Source organism: Trachemys scripta, chromosome 3 (genome assembly GCF_013100865.1).
Source record: "Trachemys scripta elegans isolate TJP31775 chromosome 3, CAS_Tse_1.0, whole genome shotgun sequence".
Lineage (NCBI taxonomy): Eukaryota > Metazoa > Chordata > Testudines > Emydidae > Trachemys > Trachemys scripta.
The window spans coordinates 5,730,530-5,751,057 of record NC_048300.1 but is presented as its reverse complement, the minus strand read 5'-3'; the positions used below and the strand labels follow the sequence as shown (position 1 = coordinate 5,751,057).

Sequence of the window (20,528 nt, the reverse complement as noted above, 5' to 3'; positions counted from 1 at the left end):
CTCAGGGAGGTGGCTTATGTCAGTGTAGTTAGGCAACTGGGTCAATGTAGACACTGCATTACTTACATTGGCTGCTGGCTGTCTTTTTGGTCAATTTCATGGCTCCTTGCTTAATAGAAAGCATAAATCTCTGACATTAAACAATATGCACGTTGAGGGCCTGTGAGCTGCTTTTGATCCTACTTACCTATGTGACAAATACATACTTGGGCTCTGGTGCTTTAAGCTTACTTGCACGTAGAGTCCCATTAACGTCACTTACTGCTCACGTGGAGCAGCTACAGGCCTCGGGCAGTGCTCTGTTTTGTCTGTTTTCCCCACCCCGGCATTTTTAGTAAAAGTCAGGGACAGGTCACGGGCTTCCGTGAATTTTTGTTGATTGCTGCAACCTGTCCCTGACTTTTACTAAAAATACCCTTGACAGAATCTTAACCTTATCCATGACACATGGCTATAACACTGGTGCTCACACTGGGTTAAGTTTAGTCATCGTTAGATAGCCACTAATAGGATACGTGACTATTTATCTCTTCTGAGCTGTATCATTTATTAGTCTCTTGTCTTGCAAAACTAGGGTTGTGCTTCCTGGAAGTGGTACTATCCTTTCCATTATGCGCCATTTGCCTCTGACTTCGAAGGTATAGCAGACCTGCCCTCAGACTTTGAGAAGGGTACAAAACCGGTAAGAGACGTTCATTTATTATTCTGCCTTTTAATAGGTTATTGGAAGTCACTCACATCATTCCCTTTTTTGTTTTGGCAGTTCAGACCACTTGAACAACTCATGGGAGTATTTCCTGCTGCTAGTGGTAACTTTCTACCACCAACATGGCGGAAGCTCATGACTGATCCAGTAAGAATAGTCTTTCTGTTACTGGTTTGTCTTAAAGGAATAATACTGACCAGGGAAAGTAACAGTTTTACTTGTCTGGTCATACAGCTTTGTAAAACGTGAATCTTTTTGTTTCAAATGTTTGAATATATTAAATGACTTTTCCTGGCCCTATTTCCATAGAGCCAAACCAAAATCTCCTCTGCTTCCAAGAACCCTGCAAATTATTTCAGGAGTGGAAGCCTAGCTCCATTCTCCTGAACTCCCACAAAATCCTACCCTGCTTGTCTTGTTTGGTCAGTCCTTGACTCTCTGTTGGGTTTGTGGGGTTCCCCTGCAGCCTTCTAGCTTGGATGGTATTTTATAATACAGTGTATTCCTTTTTCATTAGCCATATTAAACAGTTTTGTCTTAAGCAGGACCAAGAACAGAGAAGGTTCATCCAGCTCTATGCAGACTTGTGAATCCACTTCCTAATTGTTTTTAATGGTTTTCTGATTTTTCTCAAATGCAGGAATCAAGTATAATTGACTTCTACCCTGAAGATTTTGCTATTGATTTGAATGGGAAGAAATTTGCTTGGCAAGGTGAAATTTAAGATCTTTTTCTATTTGAACTTGAAACCTTAATCTTCGTATTGGGGGGTGTCTGAAAAATGTGAACAAAATAGGAAAGGATTTTAATTAGATAATGATTAATGAGGTTTACTGTCATATTTGAATGCATTATTTAAGGAAGGAAAGAGCATTTTACAGCAGATATAAAAAAATAAATAAATTCATGTGAAGAGCCAATTATGATTCAGTAACTGATCGAGGATTAGCAATGATTAATAGTAATTTTAGCAGTCATTCTGGACCAGTTAATTTTGGCCAGAAATAGATTAATCATTTTTCTATTCTTTATCAGCCTTACTATATAATTGTCTTTTGTCTCCTTTGCATTTAATTAATGGACCGTATTCTGTTCAATCAGTAGTTCATTAGTTCCTTGTGAACAATGCTGTAGGCAATAAAGAAACATTTCAGGTACATACAAACTAAGAATGAAGAAATAATGTATAGTACTTAATGTACTCTCTTTTGCCTTTAAAGTATCAGTTGTATTATTCTGTCAATATTTAAATGTGGAGTTTTGCCAGTTAAATACAACGTTGCCCTCCCATGATACCGCTAGGCAATTACGTGCTCTCCGTCATTGTAGTGTCCTCCCAAGTGTCCAAAAATAGAAATAACAAAACATCCTTTTTTCCCCTAGTTAATCTAATTCGTATAGAAAAACTCGGTTGGTTTAGTTGGTCTACTAATTCTGGATGCTGCTAATGATTTTGCTCTAGAAGAAATGGCTAGTAATGATTCCTATGCATATTGCTTACATTAGACAATAGTGAGGAAAAAATACAAGTCCCCGTGGTGCAAACGGTTGTGCAGAGATCTTTCCCCATGCTCTGGAGTGTGTTACCCTCCAGATCTGACACTAGATCACAGCTGACCTCTCCCTTTTCTCCTCCAGTGGGTTCATGCACTTTTTCTGACTCACCACCTTCCCATCTGTAGCCCCCTCCAAGTTTATGTGGGCATGGTAGGGCCTGGAGGAGGTGAGACCTGGTTGCTGTGTAATGGAGGGAGCTGCTCAGGTTTGCAACAGAGATTGGAATGGTGTTTGTGATGGAAATTCAGGGTGTCTCGGTCAGGTAGTAGCAATGTTCTAGATGCTGCTTGAATATGGTGGATCTAGAGCTAGACTGAACTTATTCAAAGATGATGCCCAGATTACAGGTCTGAGAGACTGGGAAGATGATCATGTTGTCCATGGTGACAGATCATCCAAGGATGGGGCAGGACGCAAGGAGCACAGTTTTGGGTAAAGACTTGGAAAACCATGAGAAGATGTCAAAAAGATAGGCAGGGACGTGGGTTTGAATGGAGAGTGAAGAGGTAGGTTTGAGAGTTATTTGCACAAAGTTGATAGTCAAAGTCATGCAAGTGAATAAGATTGCCACTGAGGGAGCACTGAGAGAAATGGAAGATAGCCTGTGGGATAGTTACCAAAAATTGACAGGAGATAAAAAGAACCTTCCAAACGAAACTCTGAAAGTGTTATTAGAGAGGTGTATTTTATCATCATCCATCCTCTCCTCTTTATTAGGACATAGGGGAGGATCTATAAATGGAGATTCCCTAAGGGATGTCCAAACCACGTGCTCCTCTGCAGCTGTCGGCTTTCCTACAGCCCTTAGTTTAAAAACTGCTCTATAACTTTTTTAATTTTAAGCACCAGCAATCTGGTTCCATTTTGGTTTAGGTGGAGCCCATCCTTCCTGTATAGGCTTCCCCTTTCCCAAAAGTTTCCCCAGTTCCTACTAAATCTAAACCCCTCCTCCCTACATCATCGTCTCATCCATGCATTGAGACCCTATAATTCTGCTAGTCTGTCTGGCCCTGCTTGGCTCATTCTAGCCGCTTTTCACAGTGGAGTGCAAAACAGTGGATCTTTGTTCAGCCATTCTACTAACTATAGGTGAAGAAATCCCCTTAACAATTAGTCTCTTGCAGTTTGTCCTCCTAGTTGTTACTCTTTGCACACATGCACCCTCCCCCTGGTTCTGATCCATTCAGGGAAGTGGACTTGCTTGTTTTGGAGGGGCATGATGTGTTAACCTTGAGCAGAACTATGTAAAGGATGCTTATGTGGTAATAGGTACCTGGAACAGTGCAATGCCATGTGTTACTATAAATCATTTTTTAAGTCTTATTTCTGAAATTGTCCAGTTTTAAAAAAATTAATTCAGTTTAGCAAAGTAAATACTAAAGATTAAAGTTTTTAAATGAAATAATTACTTTAAAAAGTTAAGATTCCTGTATTAAGTATATAGCATTTCATTTCTGTCTTTCGTGGAGTATGGTTATAATCAAAAGTGACTAAAATTAGGATTCCATATATATTTTCTGACTTCTGTATACTACTTTATTAAAATAAAATTAAATGTCAGCATTGCAAACACAGCATGAAATCTGAAAATCAAGCTATTCTTGTATATAACATACAATGTTAACATGTAAAAATAGGTGCAATATAAAAATTGTCCCTAGGATTGCTGCTCTCACAATCCAGGGATGCTGCACCTGTATTCCCCCTCCCACCAAGGGCACCGCTTTTAGGGTCCTGAGCCATCACCTCTCTCGGGCAGAGACCTGTATCTCTGCCTTCTCACTGGGGTTTTTCCAGGCTGCCAGTCCTCTTCCTACAGGGATTTCTATAGAAAGTCAGACTGCCAGAGCAGTCCTGTTTTGCCTTCTCCTCAGAGGCTTTCAACAGTGTGATTAGCCATGGTTTTAAGTTACCACACAGCTTTTCCTAAGCAAGCACACTTACTCTGAAGGTGACAGCATTACAGAGAAAACATTAAAACAATAAAAGAACCTGCACGCATGTTAATAAGCTTATCAGAGATCACTCCTCCCACCCCCGTTTTCACAAGTGCTCTGAGCAGTGTCAGTCCTTCCAACCCTTCCCTGAGGCTTGGGGCCTTCCCTTTGGATAGAAGCTCCTGTCCATTTGCTGGATCGGAAGGACATCCCGGAGTCATTTTAAACTCAAGCTATTTATCTTTGTTGTCTTTGTCCTTTGGAGAATCCATTTTAAACTTGTATCGGCAAGTCTCCCTGGGAGGGTGGTACCTGTCTGGAGGTGTTACAACCTGAGTGAATTTGCCTAATCACCCCAAACTCCCTACTGTTCTTAATTCCTGGACGGGCTCCCCCATGGAATTATATGCAGTCCTTGGCCCACAATGATACAAACTTAATGTAGTAAGATACTGTAGAAAATTGCAGTATTTGTCAAAGCTCCTTGTGTGGTGGTGGATTTTTGTTTTTAACGCTTTTCCTAAAGTGTTTGGAAAATTCTGGAACAAACAGGAATTAAAAAAAATTTCAGTGTTGACTGAATCCTTTTGACTATTGCTTGGGGTTTTTTTCTCCCTTTCAGTGGAAAAATTCAATTTAATCTTTCGTTGTTAGATAAACAGGGTAACTTGGTGGCTAAGCTCAATGACTGTGAAAGTTGGGCATCAATACTAAGAGCTTGTTTTAATTAGGTGTTGCTCTGTTGCCGTTCGTTGATGAGCGCCGTCTGAGAGCTGCTCTGGAAGAGGTTTACCCTGACCTCACTCCCGATGAAAGTAAGAATTATGATATTTCATTATGATGACTGTGATCGTTAAGGCTTTCATTATTAGTGTACTTATCTATCATGCAGTATTAAAACTCAAATGAACAGGGTATAATAGATGGCTGCTATTGATTTCCTTATGTCAAACTGCAACCTTTGCTCCACAAATAATTCAGGGGCTGTTAATGGAGTGATCTTTGTTGTAAAAACAGAATTATCAGCCTTCACTTGCACTTATTAAAATTAAGCAGATTCCTAGCAGAATTTTAACAGGAAATCTAATTTTCAGGTTATTGTATGAAATGATTCAGCTGGTACGCCCTACCTGAATGAGTCATTGCTAGAGGAACACATTTTAATCAAAAGAATGCACTCAATTATTTTCTGTGGTGAGACTGGTAAAACCAAATGGGGATACACCTGTCCTCTGTCCAGTTTGTGTCCAATCAGGATACAGGAATTTTCATGACCAGCTTCTAAGCTCCATATAGGTGGATTCTTCCAGGTGAGGTGCCAGCGCAAGGTGGCTTTTTCAGCCTGTTTCTGTTTTCAGGGTGGAAAGCCAGGATAAGAAGCTGGGAGGAGGAAAAAAGCCAGCCAGGAACTATAGACTCTGCCCTGGTGTCAGTGCCACCCTTCAGCTTCCTGTTGTGGACCCATTTATGAACAGAGTTCATCAGGTCCACATTGCTACAAGCTTCCCTGGTGGCTTCAATATGACTGGGAATGGGGCTGGTGCAGGTGCTCTCACAGCAGTTCAGGAAGCATACCTCCATAGGGCGGGACATCTCTCAGTTGGCCACCATGCCCAAGTACAGGAGGAGGAGGAGGACAGTAGTTTGGAGGAGTATGTCAAGATTACCTTTTTCCCTCCATAACCTCCTGGAGAGACTAAATCCAAGAGCCTTATTCTGACTCAGCCAAGCTTATGCAGTTTCCCTCCCGATGCTCCAAAGAGGGTAGGTGGGAACTTTATCTTCCCCAGTCTAAAAATCTCCTCCATACAGCCTCCTCTTAGCTTGCTTTCTCTTCTGTCCCTCTTCCATCCTGTGCTGGAACTCCTGTACCATAGGTGGCTGTTGTAACCTGTGTTTATCTCCCCCTTCCCCTCCAGGGGATGAATCGGCCAAAGAATGGGAAGGCTCTATCTCTTCCCTTTCCCAGTCTTATCCCCCTTTTAGAATTTACAGGTGGTCTCACTAGACGCATGGACTATCCAGTGTCTCATGACATTGACTCAAATCTCTCCTATTAAGCAAAGGATCCACAAAGAAAACTAATTCAGAGTCCTTTCCATGCATCTCACTATCATCCAGATAGTAGTGAAAGACTGCTCTGTCCTGAACCCAGCAGCTGCCACTGAAGGTGGATTTGGTAGCACATCTCACTCCAAGCCTCTTCCCTCTGGCACTCTTCTTGAACAGAGGTAAAAGCACTTGGGTGCAAACAATACCACAGAGGGGAAAAGTGTTGCCATCCTTGGAAAAAAATCCTGAAATTTGGGTCAGTCATCAGAGGCCCAGGGAAGCCTAACACGTGTTTGAGCCTACAGAGACACAAGTCCATTCTCAGACCTTTCAGCAAATCCTCTGCTTCTGGATGCCAGGGGAGAAGAATCTAGAAGCCTGCGTTCAGATCCTAGTCATGGTGAAGAAATTACTTTTATGGGCTAGTCGGGGAAAAGATTGCCTCCCTAGGACCTCTCCCTGCTTTCATATTGCTCTGCATTTCGGCCTATTGGGTGGAAAGTTAGGGCATACTAACACGCAGGTTAAGCGCAGACTAATTTATATTTTGCAGCTTTGCAAGTCATTAACCAAGGAGACTGCCTCCACAAAGCAGATCGTCAGAGCTAAGCATGAGCTCCTAATTCTGATTGGATATCTCCTTCCTGATGGACAGAGGATAGGGCCACATTGATTTGTTTGTACAAGTGTGGTCACACCATTGCAAATAATTAGCAGATAAGAAATATTTCCTTGATTGAGACCCATATCCCCCTGAAAAGTGCAAGCCATAGAGAAGAATTTGGACTTATATCAATGGAGTGTGCATTATAGTCTCTCCTTAACAGAAATGAAACTTTCAGTAGAGAATTAGTGAGCTACTGCAGACACCTGTCAACAAAATGGTGCTGTCTTGGCATATATTGCTGCTTTAAATCTCCTTCATGCTGAATTATCATGCTATTTTCCCTTTCTCCTATTCTAGACAGAAGAAATAGTCTTGGTGGCGATGTTATGTTTGTTGGGAAACATCACTTGCTTTGTGACTTTGTTTTAGAACTGTACAAATCCAGTAGCACAGAGGTATATTACATTTGTTCTAAGATTATTGCATTTGTGGGAGGGAGTGGTGTGGTTGTCTGCTTCAGCTGAAAATTATTTTTTCTATAGCAAATTGATATACCCGCTGAACTGTGCCATGGAATCCAGGGAAAACTTACTCTGAATGAAAATGCAGTTCTTCCAGATCAGTGAGTATAGCTTTCAGTCTGAGTTGTTTGCTGCTGAAGGATACGTCCTTTAGCTGTGTCTAAACTAAAACAAAACTCCCCACTCCTCAACAAAAACCCAGAAAAGTCTGACGTCTCTAAATACTTGTCTTTGGAATTAAGTACTGTTTCCATTAGCGTTCAAAGCAGGTTGCTTGCTATTATCCATATAAAACTTCAACTGGTGTTTATGGTTTTCCAGTCCCATTGCATTGCTTTGCTTTGGAAGGGTTTGGTTTAAGAGCTCTGGAAGGTAGTGGGCTTTAACATGCTCGAGAAAGTGTCTTCATTACTTATGAAATCAACAGAGGTCATCCTAATTTCATTATTTGCCTTCTGTGAGAGACTGGTCTTATGTATTTGATATGAAGAGAATACTGTGCACCACGTACTATATGATAAACTTTAACAGGTGAAGAGCTGGGGCGGGGGGGGGGAGATCATAAGTGGGCCTACTATCTTCAATAATCTTGTGGGGTTTGGGTCTCTGATCATCTTTCAGTAGATTAGGGGAATCTTGTTCTAGTCTGATGTTGAGGTTGCAGCCCTGTGTGCTTTATTGGATTATGCCCATCGAAATTTTATATCATTTGCCTTCAGACTATTGTTGAATTCACTAGAGAATAACCCAGAGAAAAGCATGCTTAGTTTTCTGTCTAGGGCCTAGCAGTAAATTAGGAGCATACCCTTTTGATGTGTAATTTTTAAAACATTCATTAACACTTAGCTTTTTAAATGATGTATTAAGTTAGTTTGTGAAACCCATGTAAATAAGGTACTGAAAGCTCTGATAAACTTTGATTAAACACAAGAGGGAAGCTCCTCTAAGAATAACTTCTTCCCAATCACCCTGATTTGTGTTGATCAACTAATGTAACTTAGGCAAGAGTGGCTAATATAGATTCCCACTCCCGGGTCATGTAAACATTGAGGAATTTTATCAACATTTCCTGCAAATTTAAAGCTGCACTGGAGGGAGTGGTAGTGCAGGTGAGGCTCTGGAAGATTGAATGCTAAGCAGTTGTGGGACCTGTAGTGCACTCAAGGCACCGAGTTATGGAAGCACTGGCTACACGAGTCCTCTCATAAGTCTATCATTGGTGCAGCTGTAAATCAGTGGCAAGTTTTTGCTAAAATTTCCTAGCATAGATGCAGCCCAGGAGAAGGGCTCTATTGCCATATTATACTTAGAAGTATTCTCCTGGAATTCATTATTTTCTGAGGGTGGTAATACACACTTGCCTATGCGTTGGTTTACTGAAGCTGCAGTTTTTGGTCAAAAGGAACTAACAAGTAGATGGTGATCACCGTGCCCAATCAGGGGGTGCTTAGCACTTGTTGATGACCTAAAGGTTGATCCAGTAAGCTATATAGTATTCTGAAATTGATCACAGGCAGGAGTATGAAGCAGGGAGTGGGGCTTTTATTGCTGTCATCTTCAGAGAAGGAGCGTACTTCTGATTAATAACAAAGGCAGTTTCCTTCTGCGTGTCAAGTTGTTGACTGCTTGGATTAAAGGGGCACAGTTTAGCTAGCTTATCGGGGAGAGGTATGATAGAACTGTGCATCCAATGTAGTCTACTTTAATTAGAAAGGAAACTTACTTTTTAACAGCAGTTTCCAAAAGATGCATCGGAGGGGTAGCCATGTTAGTCTGAATCTCTAAAAAGCAACAAAGGGTCCTGTGGCACCTTTAAGACTAACAGTAGTATTGGAGCATAAGCTTTTGTGGGTGAATGCATCTGATGAAGTGGGCATTCACCCATGAAAGCTTATGCTCCCTATACTTCTGTTAGTCTTAAAGGTGCCACAGGACCCTCTGTTGCTGTTAAAAATACGTAAGAACAACTAGCCATTGTTTACATTGTAAAGCGATACAATTCTTCAAAACTTCAGTTTGTGTGGGTTATAGACTGCTTTGTTCAGACAGGAACGTGTGAATTATAACAACAGTCTCAAATTAGGGAAAGTGAAGTTGGTAATTTTTTTCCTTTCATTAGGACAGTAGAGTCTCCTGTGCCATTGTTGCGTGATCTGACACAGAATTCTGCCATCAGGTGAGTTAATGTTGTGTGAATGTACTGGTGGTTGTGGGGTGTTTTGTTTTCTGCTTCCTGAAATGTATCAATCCAGGCCCAGTGTAATCTGGGGTTCTGTAGCTGTTGAACTTGCTACAGAATCAGCCCCTTGTCATAGATTGCTTCAGAATCTAATCTCTTATGTATGTGAAGAAAACATTAAAGTTAACCAAAGATACAAAATGTTGTTAACTTTACCTTGTGTTCTGACATGAAGCATGAACTTTGTCATGGTAGGTTGCTGAACCTGAGTTGTCCTTCAGACAGTATAAACAAGTAAAAATACATCCAACGTGTCATGTTAAAATCTTCATTTGCATTTTAAAAATGTTGCAGGAAATACTCATGACATACTGCTTATATGGTGCTCTATCAAACTGAATTGATTTTTGTGAGGGTATAGATCAATAAAGTCAAATTGACAGTATCCCTTTTTAAAGTTAAACTGCAGTGTAATAGGTTGGTGTCTCGGTTCTTCGGTCTGTCCCTGATCTGTAAGAAACCCTTCCTACAGCTTTTCCCAATAAGGTTGTCCTTAGGGTTAAACTGAAGAGTAGTTCTAAGGATTTGTTCTCCTTTTACCTTAACCAGGGAATTTTCCTTCCTCTGTGACTCTAGGGCTCTTAAGTTTTACCTTAATAGGGTAGCTTTTTAGAAAGCCACCTACTGCTTGACACTTTTTGTAGCACCATGCGCTATGCAAGGTCATCTGAAGTTAACATTTCTCAGTGAGTCAAACCCAGTGTCAGTCTGAAGTGGTCTAAAATGTTTTTCCTCTGTCTGGGATTCATTTCCTTCCACTCATTCACTTTAGACATTGTTGAGGGCTTAAGCAAACCAAAGGGCTTACACCTATGGAGTTATGGTATAACAGACTTTCTCCACTGGGGTTTCTTTGTCCACGTCTTTACTCTCCCCAGGGGGTCTGGTGGCAAAGTTTTATTGCTTTTTTTATAAGAAGACCCTCCAAGAGACCAAAGCCCAGAAGACAAAATTAATTTCCCTGTCTTGGGGAAAGGCCCCCAGCCATCCCGGCCCCTTGACTACATGATATTCTGCACCCTTCCCAGCAATCATATCCTAGCAGTTCCAAAGTGCTATGTGGATTTACCACCCACCCTACACTGGGTACACTGGTCTCAGGTCCTAAATAGAGGCAGCAGTCTTGAATTACTGCCCTCCCTAGAGCACTTCCTCTCTGAACACTCAAATTCCCAGTCCTATAACAGTATTCTTGGCAGAAAATGCTGGAATAAGGCACTGCCAGACCCACATGCTCCCCTGACAGGCCTTTAAAGGGCTGTTATACCACAGTACAGGCATCTTCTGAAAACTCCTTTGGTCACTGGATCCTGAAGGCCATTTTCCATATTTTATTAAAAATAAAAATAATAAATACATCATTGCTGGAAGCTCATTCTCTTTCCTGTATCTTTTCTGCTGTTCTGACTTAGCGCCTTCATTTGATGATTAAAGGGAGTCTGTCTCCTCTTCTTAGTCTTCTATGCCTTTTGTGCTATGGCTTTCTCTGTCCCTGTAGTAGAGCCATAGACTGACAGATGGATTCTCCTAGGAGAATGGGACCACTTTTCATCTGTAAATTAGAGTCCTCACAGAGAATCCATCGGCTAATGCATGGCAGTCCTCCTGTATTCTGTCATTCCAGCTTTCTCTTTGAGGCTGGTGGCACCTGGTAGTGTTTATGGGCCTACTTTGAATGCATAGGGCTGCATCTATGTGTGCAGGGCCCGACCAGTGATATTGGCACAGATTGACAGATGTCTTCTCTGAGAAGACCAAGTGACAGAAAAAAACAAGTATCCCACTCGTGAAATCTTCACCTGTAGCCACATTTCTTTTGATTTGCCTACTTTTTTTGCAGCATATGTAGGAATAAATGTTGACTTTGCCTTAACCATGATGAACTTTATTCATCATGAAGTATACTATTGTCCTCCCAGAACCATACAAATCTTCCAAGGGTAAATCTTCAGTCACAAAAGATTGAATTACTCATGCACTTGACAGTAAATTGATTTAGAACCAGAATGCTGTAGGTCATTCTGATTTACTTTAAGTTGGTGCATTACAATAGTGGGTGTCTAATGCTGCACCTGTAACCTTTCACTTCTGGAGATATATAAAATATTTGAGATAGTGAAAATCAGTCATGGTCTGTATACTCCCTAGTCTCAAATGGGGTATAGCATGGCTCAGTTAGATAGGACTATCTGCTTGCAGGCAGTTCAAGACTGAAATATCCAGGATGCGCCTGTTCACGAAATTATTAAAAGGACAACATGCTCAAATGGGATTTTGGTTACTTTCTAGTAACAAGTAGTTTCAGGTACTACACCTGCCTCCGAGTCCCCCTTTCCCCCCCCCCCCACCCGATTGTAATAATCACATTTTTTCTGCTGTAAAGCCTTTCCTTCCTTGTTGCGGTGCTCCTATGAGATACCAAAGGCTTTGACCCTGGTTTGTATCAAGACCCATGGCACCACCCTGCAGTTCTTTCCAGCCACCAGAGCATGTAGTCAGAATCCTTCTAGCCTCCAGCTGTATTTCCTTCTGACATGTTTTCCTTGTTGAAAACAAACATTTATTATCGTTAGAATAGATTTATTGCTGTTGCAAGGTTTCCCTCTTAGTTCTTCTTTTTCATTATTCCTCTCAGTGCAGTGGGTCCTCTGCATTGTCATAGGGTAGCCAGTGAGATAACAGGTTTCAAATGATGCTCTCCATGTGATTCAACAATGTCTATGCTGGACCCACACATACATTGCCTCTGATGCCTGGGTGAGGCTAAGCTTCTCAGCAGGTACTCTGTATGTCACCAAGGGCCAGAAGAGATGGGAATCTAGGCTCTGGTCACTTCTCATGCAACAGCTCTACAGAGGGATTCAGTTGGCACCAGACCTTTCTTGGTTAAGGCCACGCCAGAGTGCTGTATCCTCAGGTGTGCCAGAGCTGTGCCCAGCACACTTGGGGGGGAAGGGGTACACCTTTCCACCCCACCCTCCCCAATTCCAGGGGCTGTTCCACTGGCCCAGGGTAGCCAGAACAGTGTGCTCCCGTCACCTTGAACAGCTTACAGTACTGAGTCTACAGAATGCCACTGAAGCCAACTTACATATCCATGTATTGGAACGTCAGGCAGTTCAGTTGGGAATTGGGGCTTCCTTCATCAAATGCAAGGGGAAACGGTACTATTCCATGGAAGAGTGTCCCACCAACCCTTTCGCTAGCTGGCCAGAAGATTCTTCCTTGAGTGCACTGTTGGCCCTTTCTTTCAGTGCTCCCTCCCCCTCCCTTTCCAGAGGGAAAATATGCAGATACAAGAATATTAAATACTGATTAATAAAAAGACTTTCCTTTATTTACTCTATTTTTTTCTTGCTTCCTTTCCTTGTTTGTTCTTTGTATTCACATAGCACCTAGGAGCCCTAGTCAGTGACTAACACCCCATTATGTTAGGTGCTGTACTAGCACAGAACAGACTGTCCCTGACCCAAGGAGCTTACAGTCTAAGTCTCTTTACCTCTCAGTCTGCCCACCAAGCAAGCATTACATAAGAATGTCCCTACTGGGTCAGATCAAAGGTCCATCCAGCCCAGTATCCTGTTTGCCGACAGTGGCCAATGCCAGGTGCCCCAGAGGGAATGAACAGAGCAGATAATCATCAAGTGATCCATCCCTGTCACCCAATCCCAGCTTCTGGCAAACAGAGACTAGGGACACCATTCCTGCCCATCCTGGCTAATAGCCATTGTTAGACCTATCCTCCATGAATTTATCTAGTTCTTTTTTGAACCTTGTTATGGTCTTAGCCTTCACAGCATCCTCTGGCAAGGAGTTCCACAGGTTGACTGTGCACTGCTAACTTCTGCTAGAATGTGAAATACTGTGTGTGGGAACTTCAATCCCCTTCTTTTCCTCAGGTGCCTGTGGACGTGCTGCTGCACCATAGGATTGTTTTCACTCTTTTGGTACATAGGATCCCCGAAGATGAGCTCTAAAACGAATGATCTTCTTAGCTAGAGCTTTGGTTTGGGTCTCCCATGTTTAAGGGCTTGCAAGGTGCCCTTTCCCTATTGCATGTGGGACTTAACAACTCCACATTCATTTCTGGGCTGACATCTAGTGCAGGGATAGAGGCATCCCTGAAGTATATTGGGACCTGTTTGAGCCAGTATATCCCATATGCCCTTGCCTGCACTTTTTGCTGGAAGTTTGGGGATGATGGATAAACAGCACACCAATAACTTGGCTATTAGAAAAAATAATTCAGATTAGTACGCTGCATCACTTCTGTAAATAATGCAGCAAACTGCTATTTCATTAGGATAGTTTGATCTTACTTATCAGGCCAAATGTATATCCGGCATAACTATCTCAAATGTTGTTTTTCTCTTAGTATCAATTTCAAAGATCCACAATTTCAAGAAGACTTTGTTTTCAAGGCTGTAGTGTTACCCGGAGCAAAGTAAGTAATTGTCATCTTTTTCCTTCATTTTTATAATGATGCATAGAGAAACAAACTATTGTTCTGTCTTATTTTTAATATTCAGAAAACCTGCACCAGTTCTGAAGCCAGGTGACTGGGAAAAAACCAACAATAATGGCAGGCCTTGGAGGCCCCAGCTTGGTTTTAATCGAGACAGAAGGCCAGTTCATTTGGACCAGTCGGCATTCAGAACTTTAGGGTGAGTAGCAGTGAAAACACTTAGTGAAAGTAGCAGTCCTTAACTGCTTTGCTGAGATGCCTTCTATCTTCCCTTTTTTAATAATAAAGGAATATACAATGATCTATGGTTAAAGTTGGTATTTATATATAGGTCACTTAATTATATATTGAAAATCAGTACTGATGAGTTACATTTTCAAAACGTTCTTAAATACTTGAATCTTATAGTAGGCTTACATTCTTCCGTTTGATATTTTTTCTGTAAAGTATTTCTAATTGGCTTTCCTGCTGTGTTTCTTCAACTTTTGCTTCTTCAGTACTCCTTTGAAGTACTGGAGATTACAAGGATAATATTACACAGAAGTAATAGTTAAGATTGTGTAACTAGAACTGAGATGTCTTCCATGTTTTTGTTGTCTTAAATGACATTTGTTCAAAGTTCATGTGGTCTGCCATAATCAATTTGATTTTGAACAAAGATGGAAGTCCGTTCACCAAGTTTAACTGGTGATCCAAAATTACAAATGATTTTTCTGAGTATTTAGGAATCCTGCATAGTAATGCTGCAAGCAAAGGGATTGATCTGAAATTATACATCAGAAACTAATGGTTAGGTTTGTATTTTTCTAAGCTGAGATTCACAGGCAGGCATGTATAATTTTGAATCTGCTCATTGGGGAGAATGAGTAGCGCTAACAAGCCACTACTGAGTATTATCAGTGTAGAAATACAGAAAATGCTTTAAAGGAGGTTAACATTAACATTACCAAACAGCCAGTTCAGACTGTCCCAATCGTTTGGACAGCTGGGCTTCAACCTCTTTCTCAAGGAGGAAGACAAAGGCACTAGAGATAGATAAGAGGCTTGGGGAAGGGAGAGAGAAGGCGCTTGTAGAAAGCTAGGAAAGTGGGAGACTCTGTCCATTGAATTGTGGCCTGGAAGAAAGATGAGGAATGACAAGTTGCAAGCAACACTCTTCCTCCCATTCACACCCTGGGAAATAAAATTGTTTCACTGCAAGTGCACATGAGTCCCCTTCCCTCTTGCCATGCTTTGCGGTCACAAAACAATAACTATGTTGAGAACATGTCTTATTAAAACATTAATTAAAAATACAAGAAAATTCCAGAACAAACCAACTTCAAAATTTTAGTGAAGGTACTTCTACACAGAAACAATGAAACAGCTCTTAAATGTATCTGCATTTTCATTTTTCTACAGAATATGTATGATAGTTACCTAAACTTTTACACTGTTTGTGCAAACCCCTTCCCCCTCGTCCCCAAAAAAACAAAAAAAAAACTTACTTTTCTTTGGCAAGCTGTGGTATAAGAGAATTTTCACAGTAACCAACTAGGTCATAAAATGTGAGCTTCGTTCATGATGTGCATGGGACCCTTACAGGTGGTGAATTACTGCACTGTTCATGAGCATCTCCATCAGTACACTGGAGAAGCTGTAGTATTTGACTTGGTAGCAGCTGTTCTAGTAAGATGACACTAAGAAAATAACTTCTATACTACTTTCCATTTCTTTTACGTTACAGCCATGCAATGTCAAGGGAAAGAGGACAGTCAGGAAGTGGAGTCTACAGTAATGCAGCACCACTTGGGGCTTATCAGGGAAACCCATACAGACCACTTCTAGGTGGCCAACCACAGATTCCTAAATTGTTGTCAAGTAAGTTTTTTTTCTTTATTTTTTTCCCCCTCCTGCATTATCAAATATAATGAATATTAAAATTGAACTGTCTGACTTTTATTTTGCTACAACTACATAGTATTCTTCATAATAAAATTAAAGGGCTATTTGGTTTAAGAGCACGTTCATGGGTTCTTTTTCTTGATAGGTTGCTGACTATAGGAAAGGCACTTTAAAATGGTTAGGAGTTACAAGACTTGAGTAAAGTGAATTATGTTTCTGCTTCTTCATGGGTTCTGCTATAGATTCCCCACTGTCCTGCTTTGGAGAAGGGAACCATTTTATAAAACAAAGTGACAACTGCTGTAAATGTGCATTACAGCATGGGCCAGTGCCCAGTCTGTGATTATGGTGCAGACAGATGCTTTTTTTTGCAGTTTCTTGTCATTCCCTCTCCTCCCCTCCTCTCTCCCTCCCTAACCCCCAATGTTACAGGTGCTGATGTTGGATGTTAGCTCAGTTGTATTCTTACATTGGGAGCCAGCCTGTTAAATCACTGCTGAGGAAAGCATTTTTAAAAATTCACTTCATGGTGTTTCTAGTATATTGGCAGAAAACAACAAAATAGAAAACTAGTTGCCTGCCAATATAAAACAGAAAAGTAATCAGTTTAATTTAAAAGAAAAGACTCTCTTCTCAATCTATGAACGAACATGCTTTGTCAGAAAGTAGAAATGCAGCTACTACAATCTAGCATCAGCATCATCTAAAATTGTCCCTCCAAGCGATTTAACTAGGAGGGGCTGGAGATAGTGACACAAGCATCTGTGCTACTAAGCACAGTTGGGGGGGGGTCCACTGGCCAACCTCTGCAATATTAATACTGTACTCTAGTATTGGAGCAGGTGCGTTTGTGCATGTAGAGTTACCATAGATTCCAAGGCTACTGTGACCATGTAATCTGACTTCGATATAACACAGGACATGGAACTTCCCCGAAACAATTTATCTTTGAACTAGAGCATATCTTTTAGAAGAATGTCCAAACTTGATTTTATTGCCAGTGATGGAGAATCCACCACAATGCTTTGTAAATTGTTCCAATGGTTATTTGCCTTAACTGTTAAAAATTCATGCCTTATTTCCAATCTGAATTTGTCTAGCTTCAATTTCCAACCATTGTATCTTGTTGTATCTTTGTCTGCTACATTGAAGAGACAGTTATCAAATATTTGTTCCCCGTGTAGGCACTTACAGACTCTGATCCAGTCACTCCTTAACCTTTTCTTTGTTAAGTTAAATAGATTGAGCGCTTTGAGTCTATCACTGTAAAGCCTGGCTTCAGTCCAAAAAGACCATAAGACATGTCTCAAGGCAACTACCATCAGATACAAACTTTAAAAGATTAGTTGCTTGCTTTGTCTTTGCCAAGAACTAGAATATTGAACAGATTTCGCTTTTTTAGTCTCCTTAAATTGTTACCTCTGCACTGTGTGTTAGTGCTTTGGAAACTTTTCTCTGTCTGAGGCAGAAAGAAAGGGTTTTAAACTGTTGTATTGTGGGAATTTGAAACTTTATTCCTATTCAAAGATCTGTCAGTTATTTAAGACCCTCATTACTCAAGGGGTTCTGAATTTTGAGCCCATTTCACTTTTAAAATAAGTGTGAAAGAAATGGCTTGAACTACTTGTGTTGATGTAAACTAAGTTGAGATGTTGCAAATCTCAATATTTAAACTGTTCTGTCCTGCACAGGAGGATTAAGAAACTTGACCATCTCCTTGTACTCAAAGGGGAAGGAAAAAACATTATTTTTCCTTTGTGCCTCTCTTTAGCACTACATAAGCATCAGCATTTTTTGAGGTAGCCATTCGAATGTCAACACTGAGGGTATGTCTATACTACCCGCCACAGCGGCGGGTAGAAGTTCGATGTAACGGGGAATCTATTTATCGCCTCTCGTCTGGGCGCGATAAATCGATCCGCGAATCGACGCCCGTACTCCACCTCCGCAGGAGGAGTAAGTGGCGTCAATGGGGGAGCTGTGGCAGTTGACTCGCCGCTGTGAGGACAGCCAGTTAAGTCGAACTAAGATACTTCGACTTCAGCTACGCTAATAGTTGTGTATCTTAGTTGGAACCACCCCGCTAGCGTAGCCCTGGCCTGACATTTTGCATCAAAGATGTTTAACATAAGAGTTACACTGATGTTGATTGAACTGTCTCGACTGGAAAACTCTGCTCAGAGTAGCACCAAATACAGTGGAACCCTGTTTGTCCGATCTAATTGGGACCAAGGCCAGACTGGATAATAAAAAATTCAGCCCATCAGGAGAATGGGCAAAGAGTTTTCTCTGTTATTTTAAGATGCAGAGTTGCTTTTAAACTAGCTGACCAATCTTGGAAAAGCATTAAAACATTACCCCCTTTCTCATCTACTTACCTACTTAACACAATATACAAACCCTTAGTTCTTGCAAATAATGTTTTGTTCATTTATTAACAAGAAAACCAGTGAGAGTTTTTAACAAGTTGTACAGGTACTGATCATTTTTACACTCTAACCCGGAACATTATAGGGACTGTCTACAACAGTGTTTCTCAACCTTTCTATTGCAATTGCCTGGGGCCTCATCACAGTGGCCCCTGCGAAGCTAAGTTATATGCGTCAGCCCTGGGTGGTGGGGGCCAGGGCTAAAGCATGAATTTTCCGTATTCCTGTGTGTGCCCGCTGGTGGTTCAGTTAAGGCAGAGAGCCGGAAAATGGAGGCTCAGGTAAATGGGGTTCTACTGTAGTCAAAATCTTATTAAAGGGAATATGGACACTTACAATCCTAGAAAATATTGAAAAACTTCCAAAAAGTCATCTTTAAAAAGTCCTCTTTACTTTAATCCTTGGTTATTTACTGTATGATTGGAAAAAAGTGTCTGAGCTATGTGGCATAATAGATGAACTTCACTGACTCACCTTACACCTGGTTAAATATTAATAGTCATGATTTGAAATGAGTTTAGTCTCCTCCTACAAACCCTTCATTAACCTGACATGCCAATATGTTTGATGTGCCCACAACTGCTCAGTATTCATCTGTTTTAAAGGCCTAAGTCACTTTGGGTGTTTTCACTTCCAAATGATTGATCTTGTGTTGCTCTCTTTGTTGCACCGCTTTGATGCTATTCTGTATGGTGATAGTGTAGTAAAATGTTCTAAGATCTTTTCTGTAAAACTGCATTCGTACTTCTTCAAGCAGAATTGTGTTGTTGACTGTCAGCACACATCCCAATGTTAGAAACAGGATGGGGGTGAAGAGAACTTGGTGGGCTCTAAACATGTAGTGTGTTTAGACTTGAGTGGATAACCTCTCATGGACAACAGTGAAACCTACAGGCTTTGCCAGAATCTTGATCTCTGAAGCACCAGCAGAAAACATGTCAGATGGGGATTTTGTATCCTGGACAACAGAGCAGAACAGCAAGAGAAGAGACTGAGCATGGGGAGTAAGACTTTCTTTCCTGTGTTCAGGCCCAGTTATCATTTAAAGTAGGCTTTTTTTACCCTAAAATGGGTAATCATTCATATGTTGAAACCCTTAAGCTTTCCACCTTCCTTTCTCCCATTGTCCGACACTGCTACATGCTCAATCTGTTTACAGTGGGCAATAATGGTAGCAGATATATGGAGAGAACTGGGCCACAGAGAGGCAGGAGGAAAGTTAGGTGAACTGCCTGAAAAGGTACTAAAATGATGACTTTCATTTCTCTATTGAATTCTGGGGAAACCCATTTTGGAAAAAAGATGAGTGACCAAGCTAGTTTTGAAGAGTTGGGACAAGCAGACAAGAGAGGGCAAAAAGCTAGTGGGAAAATAATGTTATAAATTTGCTGTACTTTTAGCCAGCTTGCACGCATGCATGAGAGAGAGAGAGAGAGATCAAATTAATTGCAGAATGGGAGAGTGTCAAACTTTATTATATTTCGGTAATAACAGAAGTCCCAGGAAGTGGAAGTGAACAGTTGAGATAAAATAATGGTAGCCATTTTAAATTAAACCTATTGTCTGGTCCCAAAGTAGATGAGGTTTACGTAAGGACTACAGGATCAAACCTTTAAATTTATGAGGTATCAAATTGCACATACAGCCTTCCCAGCTGCTCTAACCAATGTGGAGTGGTTGTGGCTACTAAGAATAAGAACAACCATACTGGGTCAGACCAAAGGTCCATCTAGCCCAGTATCCTGTCTTCCGACAGTGACCAATGCCAGGTGTTCAGAGGGAATGAACAGAACAGGGAATCATCAAATGATCCATCCCTTGTCCATTCCCAGCTTCTGGCAAACAGTGGCTAAGGACACCAGTCCTAACTTCTAACTTTGATTTTTTTTTTAAGTGTTTATAGTAATCAGAAATAGAAGAGAATGTGTAATGGTGTGGAGAGAGAAATGTGATAATCAGAATGAAAAGCATAACTGTCTTTTGCCTTGGTCATAGGAAATACTTAAACTTCAAATCTGTGTGTTCATCTGAAGGGAGCAAAGGAAACAAATGTTGGGATTGAATAACCCATTTGGAGTACCATGAGTGTCTGGTACTGATTTCTGCATTTTTAAAGATCATGTCTTGGCAC

General features: G+C 41.0%; 1 protein-coding gene across 1 annotated transcript in view; it reads left to right on the top strand.

The window, feature by feature from the left end:
• XRN2 (5'-3' exoribonuclease 2) overlaps positions 1-20,528 on the top strand; it is an 89,108-nt gene that overhangs the window by 49,851 nt on the left and 18,729 nt on the right. The window contains exons 18-27 of the mRNA XM_034764028.1: positions 575-682; positions 764-853; positions 1,347-1,419; positions 4,932-5,015; positions 7,217-7,314; positions 7,402-7,481; positions 9,500-9,556; positions 13,995-14,063; positions 14,149-14,283; positions 15,811-15,944. Coding sequence (XP_034619919.1) covers positions 575-682; positions 764-853; positions 1,347-1,419; positions 4,932-5,015; positions 7,217-7,314; positions 7,402-7,481; positions 9,500-9,556; positions 13,995-14,063; positions 14,149-14,283; positions 15,811-15,944 — 928 coding nt within the window. The remainder of the gene's footprint in view (positions 1-574; positions 683-763; positions 854-1,346; positions 1,420-4,931; positions 5,016-7,216; positions 7,315-7,401; positions 7,482-9,499; positions 9,557-13,994; positions 14,064-14,148; positions 14,284-15,810; positions 15,945-20,528) is intronic.